This window comes from Rhinatrema bivittatum, chromosome 2, assembly GCF_901001135.1.
Source record: "Rhinatrema bivittatum chromosome 2, aRhiBiv1.1, whole genome shotgun sequence".
NCBI lineage: Eukaryota > Metazoa > Chordata > Amphibia > Gymnophiona > Rhinatrematidae > Rhinatrema > Rhinatrema bivittatum.
The window spans coordinates 267,289,543-267,308,762 of record NC_042616.1 but is presented as its reverse complement, the minus strand read 5'-3'; the positions used below and the strand labels follow the sequence as shown (position 1 = coordinate 267,308,762).

The following is a 19,220-nucleotide window of genomic DNA, read 5'->3' as shown; positions in this document are numbered from 1 at the left end:
AACATTGGTACACATTAACTGAAGGGGTCTTACAAAAGAAAAAGTATTTCTTTAGTACAGTGCTCTGTTAGCTTACCCAAGGAGTTTATTTTATCATTTTTTTTAAGTCTGCAACCAGTCTACTAAATTCCACTTAAAAGTGGTTTGAAACCAAGTTCAAATACAGTACGCCGCAAAAACTTAAGGACCGTACCATACTTTCAGCTACACAGACAAAAGAGCTAGGCATTAGGCAAGGTCCCTGATAAACAGGCACAAAACAGTAATAGTTACTTGGACTTTATTCAAATTCACACACATTAAAGGAGGTAGGTTTCATTCATCTGAAATCCTAACTGTAAATGAAAAGCAAAATTACTTACCTGTAACAGGTGTTCTCCGAGGAGAGCAGGAAGTCAGTCCTCATACATGGATGACTTCATCCAATGAAGCAGAGCATAGAAAACTTGTGTCAAAGTTTCTAGGACTTTGACCGAGCTTCTCTGAGCATGCCTAGGATACACACTATGCATCCACGCAAGAGTCCCTTCAATCTAATATGGCAAAAAATATATACAGTTGTGCTCATAAGTTTACATACCCCTGGCAGAATTTGTAAGACATGTAGCATTTTAAGAAAACATGAAAGATCTGACAAAATGTCTTATTTTTAATTTTTTAAATTAAACTATTTTATGCATCACAGAATAGCACAATCATAAAAAAAAAATTCATAGCAGTAAAGGAAATAATAAAATGGTCCTGTTCAAAAGTTTACATACCCTTGAATGTTTGGGCTGATATTATACACAAGCTGACAGACAAATTGAGATGGCAATGATGAGTAGGAATCCATACCTGCGCCTTGTTTGATTGTAATTAGTGTCTGTGTATAAATAGTCAAAAAGGTTCTTAGCTCTCGAGAAACCCTTATGCATTTCATCTAGGGCTGCACTGATTTTGGTGGTTACTGAAGCATGGGGGGAAAGCAAAAGAACTTTATAAAAAGGAAAAGGATATAAAACGACATCCAAAGATTTGAAAATGCCAATGAGTACTATTGAACTGATCAAGAAGTGGAAAGTTATGGGTTCGATAATTCCAAGCCAGACCAAGAAAGATCTCAGACAATTGCAACTTCTACTGAAATTCAGGCTTCTCCTAAACAAAGCGATGTGGGTGTTTCAGCATGCACAATAAGGAGATACTTGAACAAAAATGGACTGCATGGTAGAGATGCCAGAAAAAAGCCATTGCTGCACCAATGCCACAAACACCCCATTTGCAATATGTCAATGAAGCTTCAAAACTTCTAGAACAAAATAATGCTACACCCATACCTTTTAAGTCTGATGTAACCTTAGTCTTGAAGATGTAAACCTTAGATTTTGAAGACTGTAATTTGTAAGCATTTGTATTTATTGTTTAGCTATTTACATTGATCTGTAACCACTTTATGTCTTGTTCTCTCCTTTACCTTAAGTTCCTACAAAGTTAGCCTTGTTATTTTGGACCCACTTGTTTGATGTAATTTTCCAATTTTGGTTCTATGTAAACCGAAGCAGTATGTACTAGTACATGAACTCCGGTATATAAAAGCCTTTAAATAAATAAATTTGGAGTGATGAGACCAAAATCGAACTTTATGGTCACAACCCTAAACGCTATGTTTGAAGAGGCGTCAACACTATCCCTAATGTAAAGCATGGAAGTGGATCTCTGCTTTTTTTTTTGGGGGGGGGGGGGGGGGGGGGGGGGCTGTGAGCTACAGCGGCACAGGGAATTTAGTCAAAATTGATGGCAGGATGAATGCATCTTATCAGAAAATATTGGAAGATTTGCATTCAGTCAGGAAGTTGTGCATGGGGCATACTTGGACTTTCCAACATGACAAATGATTCGAAACATAAGGCCAAGTTAACCCTTCAGTGGCTGCAGCAGAAGAAAGTGAAGGTTCTAGAGTGGCTATCAGTCTCCTGACCTCAACATCACTGATCCACTTTGGGGAGAACTCAAATATGCAGCTCATACTAGACAAAAATAATTTACAGGATCTGGAGGCCTTTTGCCAAGAGGAATGGGCAGCTTTACCACATGAGAAAAAGTGCCTTATTCACAACTATCACAAAAGACTGCAAATCGCCACTGCTGCATAACAGGGCAATAGACAATATTAATAACTAAGGGTATGTAAACTTTTGAACAGGACCATTTTATTATTTTCTTTATTGCTATGATTTAATGATTATGTTATCCTGTGATGCATAAAATAGTTTAATTTGAAACATTAAAAATAGACATGTTTTGCCCGATTACTGTTTTCTTAAAATGCTACAAATCTTACAAATTCTGCCAGGTGGTATGTAAACTTGTAAGTACAATTGTATCTCTCTCTATACACGCACCCCCACCCCCCTTCCAATGAAGTGGAGACCCAAACTCCATGAGGGAAGTGGGTGGGTCTCAAAAGGACTGAAATCCTGTCTTCAGAGAACACCTGTTACAGGTAAGCAACTTTGGGGCCTATGCAATGCAGCTTAACACACAAGGACTAGTGCGTCCAAACCACCACTAACCTAATAGCGCTTATCACATGTAAATTCATGTAAATGAGGCTATTAGCTAATCCCCGTGATCCAATAAATTTTCCACGTGGCCAATGCGCCCTTGCAATGTGGCAAATGTTAGGTCAGCTCAGGGTTGGCGTAAAGGTATACCACACTCAAGGGTGCATTGGAAAAAAAAAAAAAAAGAAAAATGAGAAATTACTATTTACCTGATAATTTCCTTTTCTTTAGGAAAGTCAGATTAAGCCAGAACAAGTGGGTTTATGCTCCCTTACCAGCAGATGGAGACTGAGCAAACTGACATTACAGTATATAACCCCACCTCTAGTGACATCAGCCTGCCAGTATTCTCTTCAAAAGCAGCTGTGGACAGACTAGCAAAAAACTTGATTAAAAACAGATAACCATTTCAATACCCAGCCAACACAGAGCTTAGAAAAGAATGTACTAACACTGATCTAGGGACTGGACTAATTTACCAGTAATCCCTGTAACCACACCGGAGGACTATAATACACTCATTTGGCAGCCAAGGGAGAGAAGCTGGATTCATCTGGCTAGCAGAGAAAAGGAAATTATCAGGTAAGTAGTAATTTCTCATTTCTTACTGTCCAGTCAGATGAATCCATAACAAGTGGGAAGTACCCAAGCTACTCCCTCATAGGGAGTGAGGCTGCCAGTGGTCCAGTCAAAACCACGCGTGCAAAGGCCACATCTTCCCAGGCCTGCACATCCAGACGATAATATCTGGAAAAGGTGTGTAAGGAGGACCATGTCACAGCTCAGCAAATGTCAACAGGAGACAAAATAACTTCTGCCCATGACACTGCCTGAGCCCTAACCTGACTAGGTAACAGCTTCCTGGAATCCACGTATGCAGCCATGACTACCTAAATCGAGCGAGCTATTGCAGCCAGCAAGGCTGGCTTTCCCTATCTAGTTCCGCCTTGAAGGACAAACAGTCGGTACTACTTCTGCAAGGGTTCAGTAACTGAGATATCTGACAATATGCCTCCTGACATTCAAGGGTCACAACAAACAATACTCCTCTACATCTCGCTGTCTGATTCAAGTGAAACTCAGTGACCACCTTTGGTAAAAAGGAGGGAACAGTACGCAGCTGTACTGCCCCTGAAATCACCTGAAGAAATGGTTCCCAGCAAGACAGGGCCTGCAATTCAGAAACCCTACACACAAAATAAATTGCTACCAGAAATAGTCTTCAAGGTCAACCACCACAAAGTACGCAGCGGTCTAAAAGTATGGCCTGCCAAGAAGTCCAATACTAAATTAAGAGTCCACAAGGGCACCAGAAACCACAAGGGAGGCGGAAGATGTTTCATGCCTCTCAGAAAATGGGTTACATCAGGATGAGCTGACAAGGATCCACTATTTACCTGACTCCTAAAACAGGAGAGTGCCGCTACCTGTACTTTCAAGGAATTGAGAAGCCAAGCCTTTATGCAAGCCATCCTGCAAAAATTCCAAGATGAGCGGAATCTTGACCGAGGAAGGAAGAGTACCTTGATCCTCACACTAGGTCTCAAACACTCTCCAGATCTGCACATAGGCCAAGGAAGTGAAGAACTTTCTTGCTCTTAGTAAGGTGGAAATCACTGTGGCGGAATAGCCACATTTCAGCAAGCGAGCCCTTTCAAAGGCCAAACCTAAAGACAAAATAGATTCGGATATTCGTGAAGAATAGGTCCCTGCCGCAACAAGTCCCTGTGCACTAGAAGTTGAGAGGTGAGTACAAGAGCCTCTACAAATCTGCATACCACGGTCTTCTGGGCCAATCTGGAGCAACCAAGATCACCATCCCTCTGTGGCGCTCAATCCTTCAAATCAATCTGCCCAACATGGGCCATGGAGGAAAGGCAAACAGCAACTTGTCTTCAGGCCACTCCTGCACTAGAGCATCGATCAAGACTTCAGATCTCTACTGCGACTGAAGAAGCACAGAACCTTTGCATTGCACAAGGTTGCCAACAGGTCCAAGAACGGAAGACCCCAGCTTTCCCAAATCAATTGAAAGATCTCATCTGACAATGCCCACTCTTCTGGGTCCAGACTCTCCCTGTTGAGAAAGTCTGCTCTTTCGTTGTCTTTGCCTGCGATGTGTGAGGCAGAGATTTGGAGATGCATTTCTGCCCATTCCATAAGTTTATTTTAATTAATTTATTTTAATTTTTTCTATACCGGCAATCGTGATAATATCACATCAAGCCGGTTTACAATAAACAATGGGGTAATAACCGGAACCGAGAACAAATATGTAATATACATATTATAAATGCAGTTACAATAAACAAGGAAACATGCAACTGGGAGTAAGAAGAAGAAAAGATAGTAACTTTAACATGGTGTATAAACCTGTAGAAGGTAAAGTTTCCAAAAAATGGAATTGTATAATTTACAATGAGTTGTTCAGTTCAAAAATGCAGTTTTTAACAATAAAGAAGAAATCATAAGTAATGAAGATACTAGGTGTTTATAAAGTTTAGGGGAAGATTATCAGGATGGTTATAAAAGAAAATTGTTGCTTGGAATTTGAATATCAGAGAGAATTATTTTTAGTCTGAGTCTGGGAAGGCTTGTTTGAAAAGCCATGTTTTGAGTCTTTTTCTGAATGTCAATAAAAATAAATAAGTTGATTTATTTCCTGCAATACTTGTTGCTAATTGATATAAGCCACTGTCTTAGCATTGTCCAACATTATACAGACCAAACGACCCTGCAGTCTGCAGCTGAACTGTAAACATACCAATCGGACTGCTCTTGCTTCCAGGTGATTGATGTTCAAGACAGACTTCTCTGCATTCCAGCAGCCTTGTGCTGTTAGCTCTTGACAGTGAGCTCTCCAACCAAGGAGACGCGCATCAGTTGCCAGCACTAGTCAGTTCCAAGGAATCAGGGAAACTCCCTTCTTTAGATGTTCTGCCTACAGCCACCACAGCAGTTGGGAGGAAACCTCCATTGGCAGGTGAAGTTGAGTCGAATAATCTTGAGACTACAGGTTCCAGCGAGACAGCAGGGAGTGCTGAAAAGGATGCATATGCGCCCTCGCCCACAGTACCACTTCCAGGGTCGCCGCCATTAAGCCAAGTACCTGCAGGTAAGACCATATGGACTGGTGCGCCCGCACTCAGCGCTGTGCATGACGTAGAAAGACTTCTTTTGCTTCCCTTGATGCTCAGTATTGGTTATTCTCGGTGCCGAAGTCGAAGAATAGGAACCAGATTCCTCCTCGGACCAGGAGGAGCTGGCCTATGACCTGTCTCAGGGGTCCCCACCAGCCTTTGACACTGAGGGAGCCAATGGCTTCTCCGAAGCAGATTACTTGATGTCTTATCAGTGTGGCGCTTTGGTCGTTCGATGCCTCTAATGGATTGGTCTTCTGGTGCCCAGACAGACATTCCATCAGATCCAAGTAGGACCAGCATCCTTTAGGGGTCATCCATGTGCACAACCCCAGACATCATGCGATGTTCCCAAGCAGAGGATACATCTATCATGGGGGATCGGTGATAGGGAGTCCTCGTGCATCAAGAGCATTGCTGGAACCCCAAAGACATGTCAACAAGAAATAAAAAGGATGCTAATTTGAATTCGATGGCAGTGATGGCCAATGGTCATAGACAACAGCGCTGCCTGGAAAGGAACGGACCATGAAATGAAAAGCCTACTTAGGATACCATAGGAATACCACAGGACCCTGCAACAAACTAGGCGAAAAAATTCTGCAGGACCACAAAAAGAAAAACATCCTGATAACAGGAGACAAACCACAAACAGCAGGCTCCGCAGAAAAACAGACCGAGGAGAACCCGTGTGATATAATGCATGCCATGGGCATGCTCAAAGAAAGTTCTAAAATCTGACATAAGTTTTCTATGCCAGGCTCAATCAAATGTCATTCATATGAGGACTGCCATCTTTTTTGTCCTCTGAGAACCTTGAATTATCATCTGATCCTGGAAGAAATAACTGTCAATCAAGCCTATCAAAGAACCTTGAATATTAAAACCAAGGTTTCTCACTAAAAGGTATTAAGAGTCTATAAAATCCTGGGGAGCACATTAGGATCAAACTGTTGTACTATAATGAAAAAGAGCAAGATCCCTCTCAGGACAGAAGGCAGTTAAAATAAAAATACCAAGAAACATGTCCCTTTTGGTCAAAGTAAGAAATGGCTAAGTAAATTAATTTCTGGGGCCTGCTTTGAACTGTCCATTTGCCTCAATTTTAATATTATGGACAGCACTAATTTGCTGAAGTTTATGATTACCAGCAATTTGCCTGAAGAACAGAGCTACCTTCTTAGGGTACATTTTGGTTGTGTCTACTGTGGAACCTACAAATCTAAACCACTTAAAAGCAGAGGGTCACAAACAGATGACAATCAAGTAAGAGATTGGAATGGAGAGAAAGGAAATAAAGCAACTATAAAATACCTTCATTTTCTGTTTGATATTAACTGAACTTGAACTTGCAAGTTTTTTCCCCCCTTCCAGTTTGGAAGCAACATCTTCTTTGCGAACAATTTGTTTAATCTGAGGCCGATCTCCTTTAATCCTTTGAGATCTGTATGCATCAATACTGAAACATAAACAAGGAAAATGGCATTTTAGAATAACTTTCCAATTTATAGCAGTCATTTAAGCATGTCTTAATGATAAATTAAGCTTTTATTAAAGAAATTTACAATTAAAAACAAAAAAAAAATCACCTTGACAAATTAAAAACTTCTAAGCTAATGCACATCTACTATAGTTAGGGCCTCTGATTATTGTTAAAACTGAAAACTCCAATGGAACACTCCTGATGTGAAAATTGGAGTTGTTTTAACTGACAATCTCCCCCCCAATTCCCAGCCTCTTCTGCTCTACGGACTTTGCCCATGGAAGCTGGGGCCGTTCCAAGGCTCTAGCCTGGCAGTAGCAACGTGCTCCAAAAGGCATTCATATTGGGGACAGAGCCAGTGTGACTCGATTACCAAGCCCCACCTCCTGTAGAGAAGCTGGGAAGGGACAAGGTCACTGAGGATTGGAAATGAAGAGCACCTTCAGAACTTGTTGCTGCTTCTGTCATGATCAGGCCTCAAACCCAGTCCCAGATTCTACAGACAAGGTCAGATGGGTTTTTGGAGGCTGTGGAGAGGGTGGGAGGAGGAAGCGTGTAGAGGCTTTGGTGAAAGAGTGCTAAGCCTAAAGGAAGCTATGCTGGGAGAGTAGAGTGCAATAAGGCTGAAGAATTCTGGGGGAGAAAACGCTATAAGCAGGACTGATGTTTCCAAGATGTACTGTTATTTTAAAATAATCAAAGAAACCCAATAAATATTAAACCCACGCACAAACATTTTAAGCATCATAAAATAAAGCTCTAGCTAAAAAACAGACATTTACATTTTATAAACACCTAAAATCAGAAGACCTAGTTATAGAATGACCTGCTTAATACTGTAAATATCTGAATTGGTATAAAGTTTGCAAATATTTTACCTGTGTGAAAATTACCTAGGAATACTACCCACACACATTTACACTGTTAATGCATGTGGGTAATCTTCCTGAGAAAAATCACACATTTGAAAATTCAAAACATATGTTACATATTTAAAGTTGCTCCCCCTAGGTGGGTATGGTTCCCAACCTTTTTTGGGTAGCAGCACATCCAGCGCAGGGTTTACTTCATGGTAACATACTATCACCTTCCGTCTCCCTCCATTCCCTGGCATTATCACATTCTCTTCCCTTCTTCACTCCCCACCTCCATAGCATCTACTCCCCTTCCCTCTACTCTCTATCTTAGCTTACTTCCCCAGTCAACCTGAAGCATTCATCCGTCCCTTTTCCCCCATGTCCTGAAACTGGCAGACGTCAGCAAGTGTTTAACAGCTGCTGCTGCTTCCTCCTCTGACAACTTGCCTCTGCATTCAGACTATTATCAAGCTAGGGTGAGAGAACATTGTAGAAATCTTTGAGAGACTTTCCTCACTCCAAATGACATCAAATCTTCAAAGGTGTGCTGTGCAGTTCATATGTCTCACTGTGCATGTAAAACTGGCCCCTAAACCACCAACACCTCACCTTGAGCTATTAGCTGGCCCTCTTATAGGCATATAAATAGTTGAATACTATGAAGGCCTTATAAATAGGCACTCTCGTTCTCTCTCTGCCCAAGCCCAGAAATGGCCGAAATGCAATTTTTAACGTAAATTGCGTTACGGCCGTTTCGGGCATATTACACAAAACGCCAAGAAAAAAGGTGTAGTTATTTCCAGTGTTAAAACCATGCAAAAGTGTATGCGTTAATGTGTTAATGCCATAAATCACTTTGATGAATGACCCTTTATGTTAGGTGTATCTTTAAAACAGGGTTTTAGATCAGTTAGGCTTCTTATGAATCTGGCGACAAAGTTGCTGGAAGAAAGCAGAGTTGCTTACCTGCAACAAGTGTTCTCCAAGGACAGCAGATGTTAGTCCTCACACTTGAGTGACATCAGAAGGAGCCCGACGCGGGAAACCTTGACTAAGCACACTGAGCATGTTCAGCATGCCCTATACCACGCATCCACGCGGGGTCCCTCTTCAGTCTCGTAACAGAATTATGATGAAAAATAAAATTAGAAGAAACCCAACTCCGCAGGGTGGTGAACAGGTTTTATGAGGACTAACATCCTGCTGTCCTTGGAGAACACCTGTTACAGGTAATTCTGCTTTCCTCCACACAGGTGAATTTCTAGCTACATGCTGTTCCCCGACACAAAAGGGGACTAACAGATACCTAACCAGGTGCCACCGGGCACACCACCAGTGGTGCAGTTGGTAACAGAGGGGGAGACAGCCTGAACCCTAAAACAGGCTCTAGGTTGGGAGAGTTGATTTCTACATCCTGAACTGGTTCCTGAGGACAGACTGGACAAACCTGTCATGTTGGGCATCCCTATCCAGACAGTAATGGGATGTGAATGTGTGGAGAGAACTCTACATAGCAACCTTGCAGATCTCCATAGGAACTGCTTGAAAGTGGGACTCAGACACTGCCATGGCTCCGACAGAATAAGCCTTGACATGACCCTCACGATGCATTCCCGCCTAGGAATAACAGGAGATGCAATCTGCTAGCAATTGGATAGTGTGTTTAGCAATGGCAATACCCAACCTATTCTTATCAAAAGAAACAAAAAGTTGGGTGGACTGTCTATGGGCTTCTGTCCACTCCCGAAAGAAAGCTGAGGTTCACTTGCAGTCCAAATTGTGCAGTGCTCATTCGCCCTGGTGCAAATGGGGCCTGGGAAAGAATATTGGCAGGACGATTGACTGGTAAAGATGGAAATCCATCACCACCTTAGGCAGGATCACCCTGTCATGACCAAATTTTGTATAAGGTGGATAAGTCATTAAGGCCTGGCGCTCACTGACCGCCACCAAAAATATGATCTTCCAGGTCAGGTACTTCAGGTCACATGTGTGCAGTGGCTCAAAAGGAGCTTTCATCAACTGAGCTAAAAACCAAGCTGATATTCCAAGACACAGCGGGAGGCCTTATGGGAGGTTTCAACTGAAGTAGACCCCGCATAAAACGTACAACTTTAAGCTGTACAGAGGTGGGCATATCTACACAGAGGTGGTAAGCACCAATCGCACCAAGATGGACCCTAACGAAGGCACTCTTCAAGCCAGCCTCCAACTGGTGTAGAAGGTAATCAAGCAGTTTTTGTGTTGGGCAGGAAAGCGGAGTTAGGGCCTTCTGCTCACACCACATGGAAAACCTCCTCCACTTCGATCCATAGGGACTTTCTAGAAGCCACCAGGACCTGAGACATCTTCCGAAAGATCGAGCGGCTGTAGAATTAACCTCTCAACATCCAGGCTGTGAGCGACAGGGCCTGTGGTTGGGATGCCACAGCCTGCCCTGATCCTGCGTGATGAGATCCCCAGACTGATCGGGCTCCGGATGGACAACTCCTGAAGGAGTGGAATCCAGACCTGTCTTGGCCAATGAGGGGCTATGAGAATCATAGTCCCTCTGTCCTTGCGAAGCTTCAAGACAGTCTCCGCCATTAAGGGAATGTGAGGATACATACACAGAATACCTGTGCCCCAATGGCGGGCGAGGACATCTGAGTCTGTTTGTTGTCTGTTCTGTGCAAGAGCAGAACTGAGGCACCTTCCTTTTGCAGGGCGATACAATCAGATCTACATCTGGGCTCCCTCAGAGGTGGAATATTCGATTTGCTACCCTTCTAATCCAGGGTCCACTCGTTGGGTCTGAAGGCTAGACTCAGCCTGTCCGATACCACGTTCTCCATCTTGGCCAGGTAGATGGCCCTGAGCATCATCCCGGACAGGATCCTCGACCAGATCTGGACCGCCTCCTGACTCAGGAGGTAAGAACATAAGAACATAAGAAATTGCCATGCTGGGTCAGACCAAGGGTCCATCAAGCCCAGCATCCTGTTTCCAACAGAGGCCAAACCAGGCCACAAGAACCTGGCAATTACCCAAACACTAAGAAGATCCCATGCTACTGATGCAATTAATAGCAGTGGCTATTCCCTAAGTAAACTTGATTAATAGCCATTAATGGACTTCCCCTCCAAGAACTTATCCAAACCTTTTTTGAACCCAACTACACTAACTGCACTAACCACTAAGATCATGGGCATCCCTGCTTGTCAACTGCGAAATTAAATTTACTCTACGATGTCGAAAATCCTGACTGGGGACACTATGGAAAGGTCTCAAGAGGGAGCAGGGGATGGAACAGAGAAAAAAAAAAGTCACGAAAAAAAAGTTTTCCACTAGGAAAAGCAGCCTAAATTTTTAAGAGCTCAATCAACTGTGAGGCTTACAGCTCTGCAGAAAAGACGACACAGAAGAGGGACCCCGCGTAGACGCATGGTACAGGGCATGCTAAGCATGCTCAGTATGCTTAGTCAAAGTTTCTAGAAACTTTGACATTAAGTTTCCCACTTCGGGCTCCATCTGATATCACCCATGTGTGAGGACTGCCATCCTGCTTGTTCTTGGAGAAGAATTCCTCCTGAATTTTCATGGCATGCTGCTATAGCACCAAAATGCATCCTGAGTTAGTTTTCAAACCCAAGTCAGATAAGCTTAACATATTGAGGTAAGAGGAACAGGAGATTTAAAAAAAAAAAAGATTTAAAAAAAAAAAAAAAAAAGAAGGAGTACTGTGACTCGAACACCATATAGAAAATCTGATTATACAGCCCCCAATGGTATGTTGTGATGTGGGCCCACTCCAGAAAAACTTAGAGCCTTCTGCCCACTGGAATCACCACAGAGGGGACCCAATGGAGGATCCCCTAAGCCTTCATGAGACAACTGAGGGACCTCCTGAGAAAGCAGTTGCTGGAAGTAGTTTGTGCCAAGTTCTCCCTCTGGTGCCTGCTGTACACTTAAAATGTTATTTCTCACAATAAAACAAATTCATTCAGGCCTTTCCTGCCACAATAGACCAAGCCCCAATACTATCCCGTCCCATGTGGTCTCCCATGCAGGGGAATCTTTCCATTCAGGCTGCCCCATGCTTTCCCTGCCACCTACAGCTGCTGCACACTGACACACTGGTCCCAAAGAAGAACTTTAGCAGCGAGCTCCACCCATGTGGTACTAATTTCTTTGGTCCTCTATGCTTCTAAGAACAGGCAGGGTTTTTTTTTTTGTTTGTTTTTTTGAGAACTTGACCGGCTATCCTGCTCTCTACAAAGAACCCTTAATAGGGAAAGAACAGAAACAGATGAGGCAGGGAAGGAGAAAGAGAGAGAAAAAAAAATCAATACATCACATCCCTGGAGGGGAAAACTTTCAATCCCCATAGAGGTTGGAGTCTCTCAGTCTCAGGAACTCTATGGCTACTTAAGTTTTTGATAATTTTTACTCTAAGATTTTATTTGATTTTATCTTGCTTTTAATGCTCTTAACAGCTAACTTATTTCATACTTTTAACAGAGTTAGCCGTTACTATTTTATAATGTATTGTATTTACTATATGTTTTGATCCATGTAAACTGTTGTGAAGGCACGTCTGATGTAACGGTATATAAATTACAATAAACTAAACTACTTCTTGACCCCTTAGACCAGGGGTACACCAGTTTTCAGGATATCCACAAAGAATATGTATGAGGTATATTTACATGCACTGCTTCTATTGTATGCAAATTTCTCATATGTTCATTGTAGATATTCTGACAACCAAATCTGTCACTCCAGGACTTGCATTGTCTACCCCTGCTTTAGACTTTACCAGATCTCCCTGCACCTATGGGAGACAAATACCGACTAGGTTTGCCGTTACACAAGCTCATGTACTATGAATGATGTCATGGAAAACTTAGTTCTCTGTCTCTGCCTGCTGACAAGGAGACATAACCCATTCATCCTGTCTTAACAGTTCAGACAAGGAACACAATTTTAAAGGAGAAATTAGTTCTCACTTGGATTTCCTTTCCTTGAGTCCAGACCGACCAAGTGCAGACAAATGGGTTATACCCACCAATAAGCATATGGAGAAAGAATAACTGGCTTGTTGACAGCTCCCCTTATATTCATCTGTGCTAACCTCAGCCTGCCAGTATTAATCAGAGGTCTTCTAAATACCCAAACTGTTCTTAAGGATAAACAGGAAAAAAAATGGAAAAATTATTTAAAGCCTTTTAAAAGAAACTCACTTCATTTAAATATCAATTGCATCATCTCTTCTTGCAGCATAATTGGCAAATGGATATGAGTTTGGTGGCAAATGGATGGTCCTGGGCTTGGTCAGACTGGACCTCCAGGAAAGGACGTTATCAAGTAAGAACTAATTTCTTTTTCCTTTCATCCAGTCAGACCAATCCAGATGGATAGGATGTACCCAAGCTACTCCTGAATAGAGCAGGACCCTATCAAACCCACTCGCAATCTCTCTGTAGACGAGGAGGCGGGACACTGCCAAACCCACTTGCAACACTCTCTGTGACAAAGGAGGCCACCTGTTGGGCATCCACACTCAAACGTTGTCTCGAAAAGGCATTCAGGGAAGACCAAGTTGCCACGGCAGATATCCAGCAGAGAAGCCCAAGAAATAAATCTGCCCAGGAAGCTGCCTCTAACCTATTTGGGTAGGGACCTACTACCACTCGCATATCTGCCAGGACAACTTCCTTAATCCAACACTACAGATGCCTTAGTGGCAGTCTCAGCCTAACTCCACTGAACAAAGATGATCTGACCTCAAGATACTTTAACAGTATCCTCCTCACATCTAAGCAATGAAGAGAGCTGCAATTGGCCTCATCAGAATGCCTACTAAATGACAGCAAAAAATGAAAGGCGGAAATCACTTTTAGAAGACAAGATTCGAATGGTACCTTCCTAACATATCCCTTGCGAATACAAAAAAAGGACCTGCTGCAAAACAGTGCCTGCAATTATGAAATCCATCTGGCTGAGCAAATTATTATGAAACACACAACCTTCAAAGTAGGTAGCTTAAGCAAAATTTCCCTAATAGGCTCAAACAGTGCACCTGATAAAAGGTCAAAACTAAATTGAGATCCTAAGAAGGAATCTGAATTCTCACCAGAGGCCTAATGCACATAACTTTTTAGGAAATGCGACATCTAGGTGAGAGGACAAGCGCTTACCCGATATGCGTCCCTTGTAGCAAGTGATAGCTGCAACCTAAATCTTCAAGGAATTAATCACCACACCCCTAGAAAGTCCATCCTGCAAAGACTTGAATTATGGTCACACTTGCTTTCCTAAGGAGCAATTGTCTATCAGTGCACCACTGCTGAAAATCTCTCCAAATGTGCATGTATGCCAGATAAGTAGAAGTCTTCCTAGCTTTTAAAAGTATTCCTCTCCTCTTGGGAATAGCCCCCTCCCGCCCCTTTTTTTTTTTTTTGCTGGACTTACCTTCTCAAGGTTCATGCCATAAAACAAAACAGATCTGGATCCTTGTGTAGAACCAGTCTTTGGGACAGTAAACTGTGCAGAGAGAATCTTAATTGTTCTTTCTGTAACAACCGTACCAGGTCTACATAGCAAGGGTATCCTGGCCAGTCTCTGAATCACTTCCTAGCAAGGGCCATGGAGGAAACATGTACAGAAACCCTCTGCCAACACAACTAGATCAACCAAGTCATATGATTATTTCTTCAAAAAACAAAAAAATCTGCTCACTTTCACATTCCTGGAGGTGCTACCAGGTCCATCTGTGGATGCCCCATCTGGTCACTATTTGATTGAATGCCACTGAGACAAAGAACTTCTTTCCCAGATCTACCACATCATGACTGAGAAAGTCTGCTTGTATATTTTGCAGTCTTGCTATGTGTGAAGCTGAAGTAACCTTCAGATTTTTCTCCTAATGGAACAGTAATTTCAGTTCTGCTACCTGCAGACTCTTGGTACCTTCTTGATGGTTCATAGATGCTGCTAAGAACATGCCATACTGGGTCAGCCCAAGGGTCCATCAAGCCCAGCATCCTGTTTCCAACAGTGGCCAATCCAGGCCATAAGAACCTGGCAAGTACCCAAAAACTAAGTTTATTCCATGTTACCATTGCTAGTAATAGCAGTGGCTATTTTCTAAGTCAACTTAATAGCAGGTAATGGACTTCTCCTCCAAGAACTTATCCAATCCTTTTTTTAAACACAGCTGCACTAACCACATCCCCTGGCAACAAATTCCAGAGTTTAATTGTGCATTGAGTAAAAAAAAGAACTCTCTCAGATTAGTTTTAAATGTGCCACATGCTAACTTCATGGAGTGCTCCCTAGTCTATTATCCAAAAGAGTAAATAACTGTTTCACATCTACCCGTTCTAGACCTCTCATGATTTTAAACACCTCTATCATATGCCCCCTCAGCCGTCTCTTCTCCAAGCTGAAAAGTCCTAACCTCTTTAGTCTTTCCTCATAGGGGAGCTGTTCCATTCCCCTTATTTTGGTAGCCCTTCTCTGTACCTTCTCCATCGCAATTCTATCTTTTTTGAGATCCGGCGACCAGAATTGTACACAGTATTCAAGGTGTGGTCTCACCATGGAGCGATACAGAGGCATTATGATATTTTCCGTTTTATTCACGATTCCCTTTCTAATAATTCCCAACATTCTGTTTGCTTGTCTGCCGCAGCACACTGAACCGACGATTTCAATGTGTTATCCACTATGACGCCTATATCTCTTTCTTGGGTTGTAGCACCTAATATGGAACTTAACATTGTGACACTATAGCATGGGTTATTTTTCCTTATAAGCATCACCTTGCACTTATCCACATTAAATTTCATCTGCCATTTTGATGTCCAATTTTCCAGTCTTACAAGGTCTTCCTGCAATTTATCACAATCTGCTTGTGATTTAACTACTCTGAACAATTTTGTATCATCTGCAAATCTGATTATCTCACTCGTATTTCTTTCCAGATCATTTATAAATATATTGAAAAGTAAGGGTCCCAATACAGATTCCTGAGGCACTCCACGGCCCACTCCCTTCCACTGAGAAAGTTGTTGTGGCACTGTTGTACATTATTCCAACTGCCTGATCTTTTGGTAATAGACCAAAAGGTAACTGCACCAACCAAATGATCCTGTTCTCCAAACAATTGTTGAACCACTTCATTTCCATCACTGACCACATTTCTTAAACAACTTCATCCAGGCTGAGCTGCCCATCTTACTAGGTTGCATCCGTCATCACCATAATCCAGGCTGGAGACTCAAGATCCACACAATACTATATCCTTGGAAGTCAGCCACCACTTTAAGCTGCTTCTGACCTTACCATCAGCAGCTGAATTGTATAATCCTTAGACTGTGGATCCCACCAGGAAAGCAAGGCTCTCTGCAGGGGCATCATGAGTGCTCTTGCCCAAGATACCAGATCTAATGCTGCCACCATGGAAAGCGGAGTTGCTTACCTGTAACAGGTGCTCTCCTAGGACAGCAGGATGTTAGTCCACACACATGGGTGACATTGGATGGAGTCCAGCACAGAACTTCTCTCAAAGATTCTAGAACTTTCAAACATGCCCTACTGAGCATGTGCAGATGTAGTCATCACCCTGCCTCCTAGTCAGAGTCCCTCAGTCCCTGATATAGCTAATACATGGTGAAAACCAACTCCCAGGGGAGGCAGGAGGGTTTCGTGAGGACTAACATCTGCTGTCCTATGAGAACACCTGTTACAGGTAAGCAACTTTCTCCTAGGACAAGCAGGATGGTAGTCTTCCCACATGGGTGAATCCCTAGCTATAGGATGTCAGAGCAGGACAAAGCGGCAGCCAACGTACCAGGGATCCAGGCTGAAGAGTTAGGTTCCACAAAGAAAAGCGACAGACTGACACAAACCCTAATGCGCAGGAGTGCCCGAAGGCAGAGGAGTGATGCAAGTGCAAGCAAAAGCAACAGGAAAAAAACAGTATAAGCAGGGATACAAAAAAGTAAACCCCAACAGTAGGTACAGAACTTCCTGGATATAGGAAGAACCCAGAAATGTAGACAAGAGAAAGACTAGTGGACAAAGACCACAGTTTCTTTTGCTGTTAAAGACAACCGAAAAACTGGGGCCTGAGAGCCCACCAGAAGAATCCATGACCACTAACATCCGTAGGACCGAATGTCTCTGCAGAAGAATGCCCAGGTATGGCTGGTAGGCATAATGGGCAGAAAAACCCCAAGCAACAGTAGGAGCACAAGCAGCAAGCCATGGCAGGGCTGGGACAGACACTGTGTGCCGAAGCAGCAGATCTAGCTGACCAAACAGGGCAGCACAAGGGTTTCCGAGGATGAGGGGCAAACCCCGAAACAGATCTGTAGCCCAAAACTCTCAAGCAGGGAGATGAGATAGGCCTAAAGCTCACCCAACAGGTTCATCTATCCTGTCACAGGATAGTTCAGGGAGCAGGAAGGCCCTCTGGGCAACCTAAAGAAATGATATAAGCTAAAGAAGTGTTGGCCAGAGTATGGCGAAAATATATGGAAAAACATGGTATATCCTTCTCGGCAGATATACAGAAGATATACCAGAAGTGCCTTATCTCGTCTTCCCCTCCCCCCAACAAACCTCCGTAAGTCGGAAGCAGCAAAGAACACAAGAAGGCAGATTGCTGGGGCAAGTACAAGTTGCCAGGTTTAATCAACCCCAAGCGAACAACTCACAGCCAAAACCAGCAGGGAGTTACCCTCCGAGATGGAGCCCTTAGTCTGCTAGGAACAGCGGAATACAGAGTTGAATGCCCCAGGGGAGAAATCCCAAAAATTCCAGTAGGAGACAGGAAGCTGGGGAGTCGCATGCACAAACACCAGAATAGGATTTCATTACCAGCCCAGAAACCCAAAGGGCACCAGGGCACGCTCAGGGCAATCTCTGAACAGAATGTCAAACACCCGGCTGAGGTATCACTACCCCCAGCCATGAGTGTATATACTTCCCCCCCAAGGAAGCATGCGGTCCAGCAATGGACGATCACTGCATGACCCAGGATTCCTGTCCACAGACAGGGTGATCCCGAAAAAAGGGAAGAATAGCTTGCATGCTACCATGAGCAAAGAGCAGTGCTTCTGTTGCGGGGTCACTCTGCCCCCAACCTGCTCAGCCATGGTCATGGCAAAAAGGATGAAAGACATTCTCACCCATTTGATGGACTAGAACTCTCCTCTCAGAGGAGGGTCCCACAAGCAAGAATGATTGGCGAAGGCAGTCCCTAAGAAACGATGCCCACTGAGTCCAGCATGTATCAAAGTGACTCCTGAACAGGGAAAACCCTGGAAGGTCATTGGGGAGCAATATTGGACAGGCTTCCTTGTGAATAGACCTGCTGCTTCTCAGAGCAACTGAAAAAGAGTGCTACCCTTGACCGGTTCTCGGGGCTGGCACCAGCAAGAGCAGTGCCATCCCTTCTCCAGAAACGAGGGATACCCATCGAAAGTATGCACAGTCTGGCATCCAGAGGGGAACCCAAAAGGGTTGTCCAGAACACAAATCTCCCCTCCCAGGGGGGAGAGGGAGCAATGGGATCGGGGCCTCCCGATCCCGAAAGATCTTTCAACTCCCCAGAAGAAAGATGAGGCACAATGACCAATCGCTAAAGTGCCGAAGCGATCAACCCCCCATAGGCAGTAAGCCTCAGATGGGGAAGTTGCCACCATAATTCACAGAGGGGCCCCAGCATTCTCTGGCCCTGGCCTCCAAGGAGACGCACAGATTCAAATAATCAAGGCCCCAGTTCAGAGAAAAACTTGCCAGGGTCGGAGCCTTTGGGGCTTCCCCACAAAGAAGGGGGTTTTGGTCACAGGAGGGGGTCAAAATAGGGAGAAGAGGACTCTCAAACCACTCTCCTGATGCCTACTCCCCTCAGGGTCTGACCAGGAACAGTTGTAGGTAAGTCCTGTTGCTGTGCAACATAACCTGTCCACCCCGAGGGAAAAGCACACAGATGCCCAGACGGCAACAGGAGGAAAAGCCCCCTGTTGAAAAAGCATGCTGAGAGGTACTCATGCAGTGGTATCCTACCTTGCAGATGGCAGCACACCTATGATCCCATATACCATGCCTGTGGGTAGAATCAGATGCCACAGCGAGGATAGAGCACCACATGCCGGAGTCTGTGGCTACACGTGTGTGATGATACCTCCCCTGCCAGTGCTCC

The 19,220-nt window shown here is 43.7% G+C and overlaps 1 protein-coding gene across 7 annotated transcripts in view; it reads right to left on the bottom strand.

Annotated features, from left to right (window-relative positions):
• The window catches only part of ANLN (anillin actin binding protein), a 212,424-nt gene that overhangs the window by 86,742 nt on the left and 106,462 nt on the right, over positions 1 to 19,220 (bottom strand). For all 7 annotated transcript variants that reach the window (XM_029589491.1, XM_029589492.1, XM_029589494.1 and 4 more), the window contains exon 12: positions 7,001 to 7,145. In XM_029589491.1, the coding sequence (XP_029445351.1) occupies positions 7,001 to 7,145 (145 nt within the window). The remainder of the gene's footprint in view (positions 1 to 7,000; positions 7,146 to 19,220) is intronic.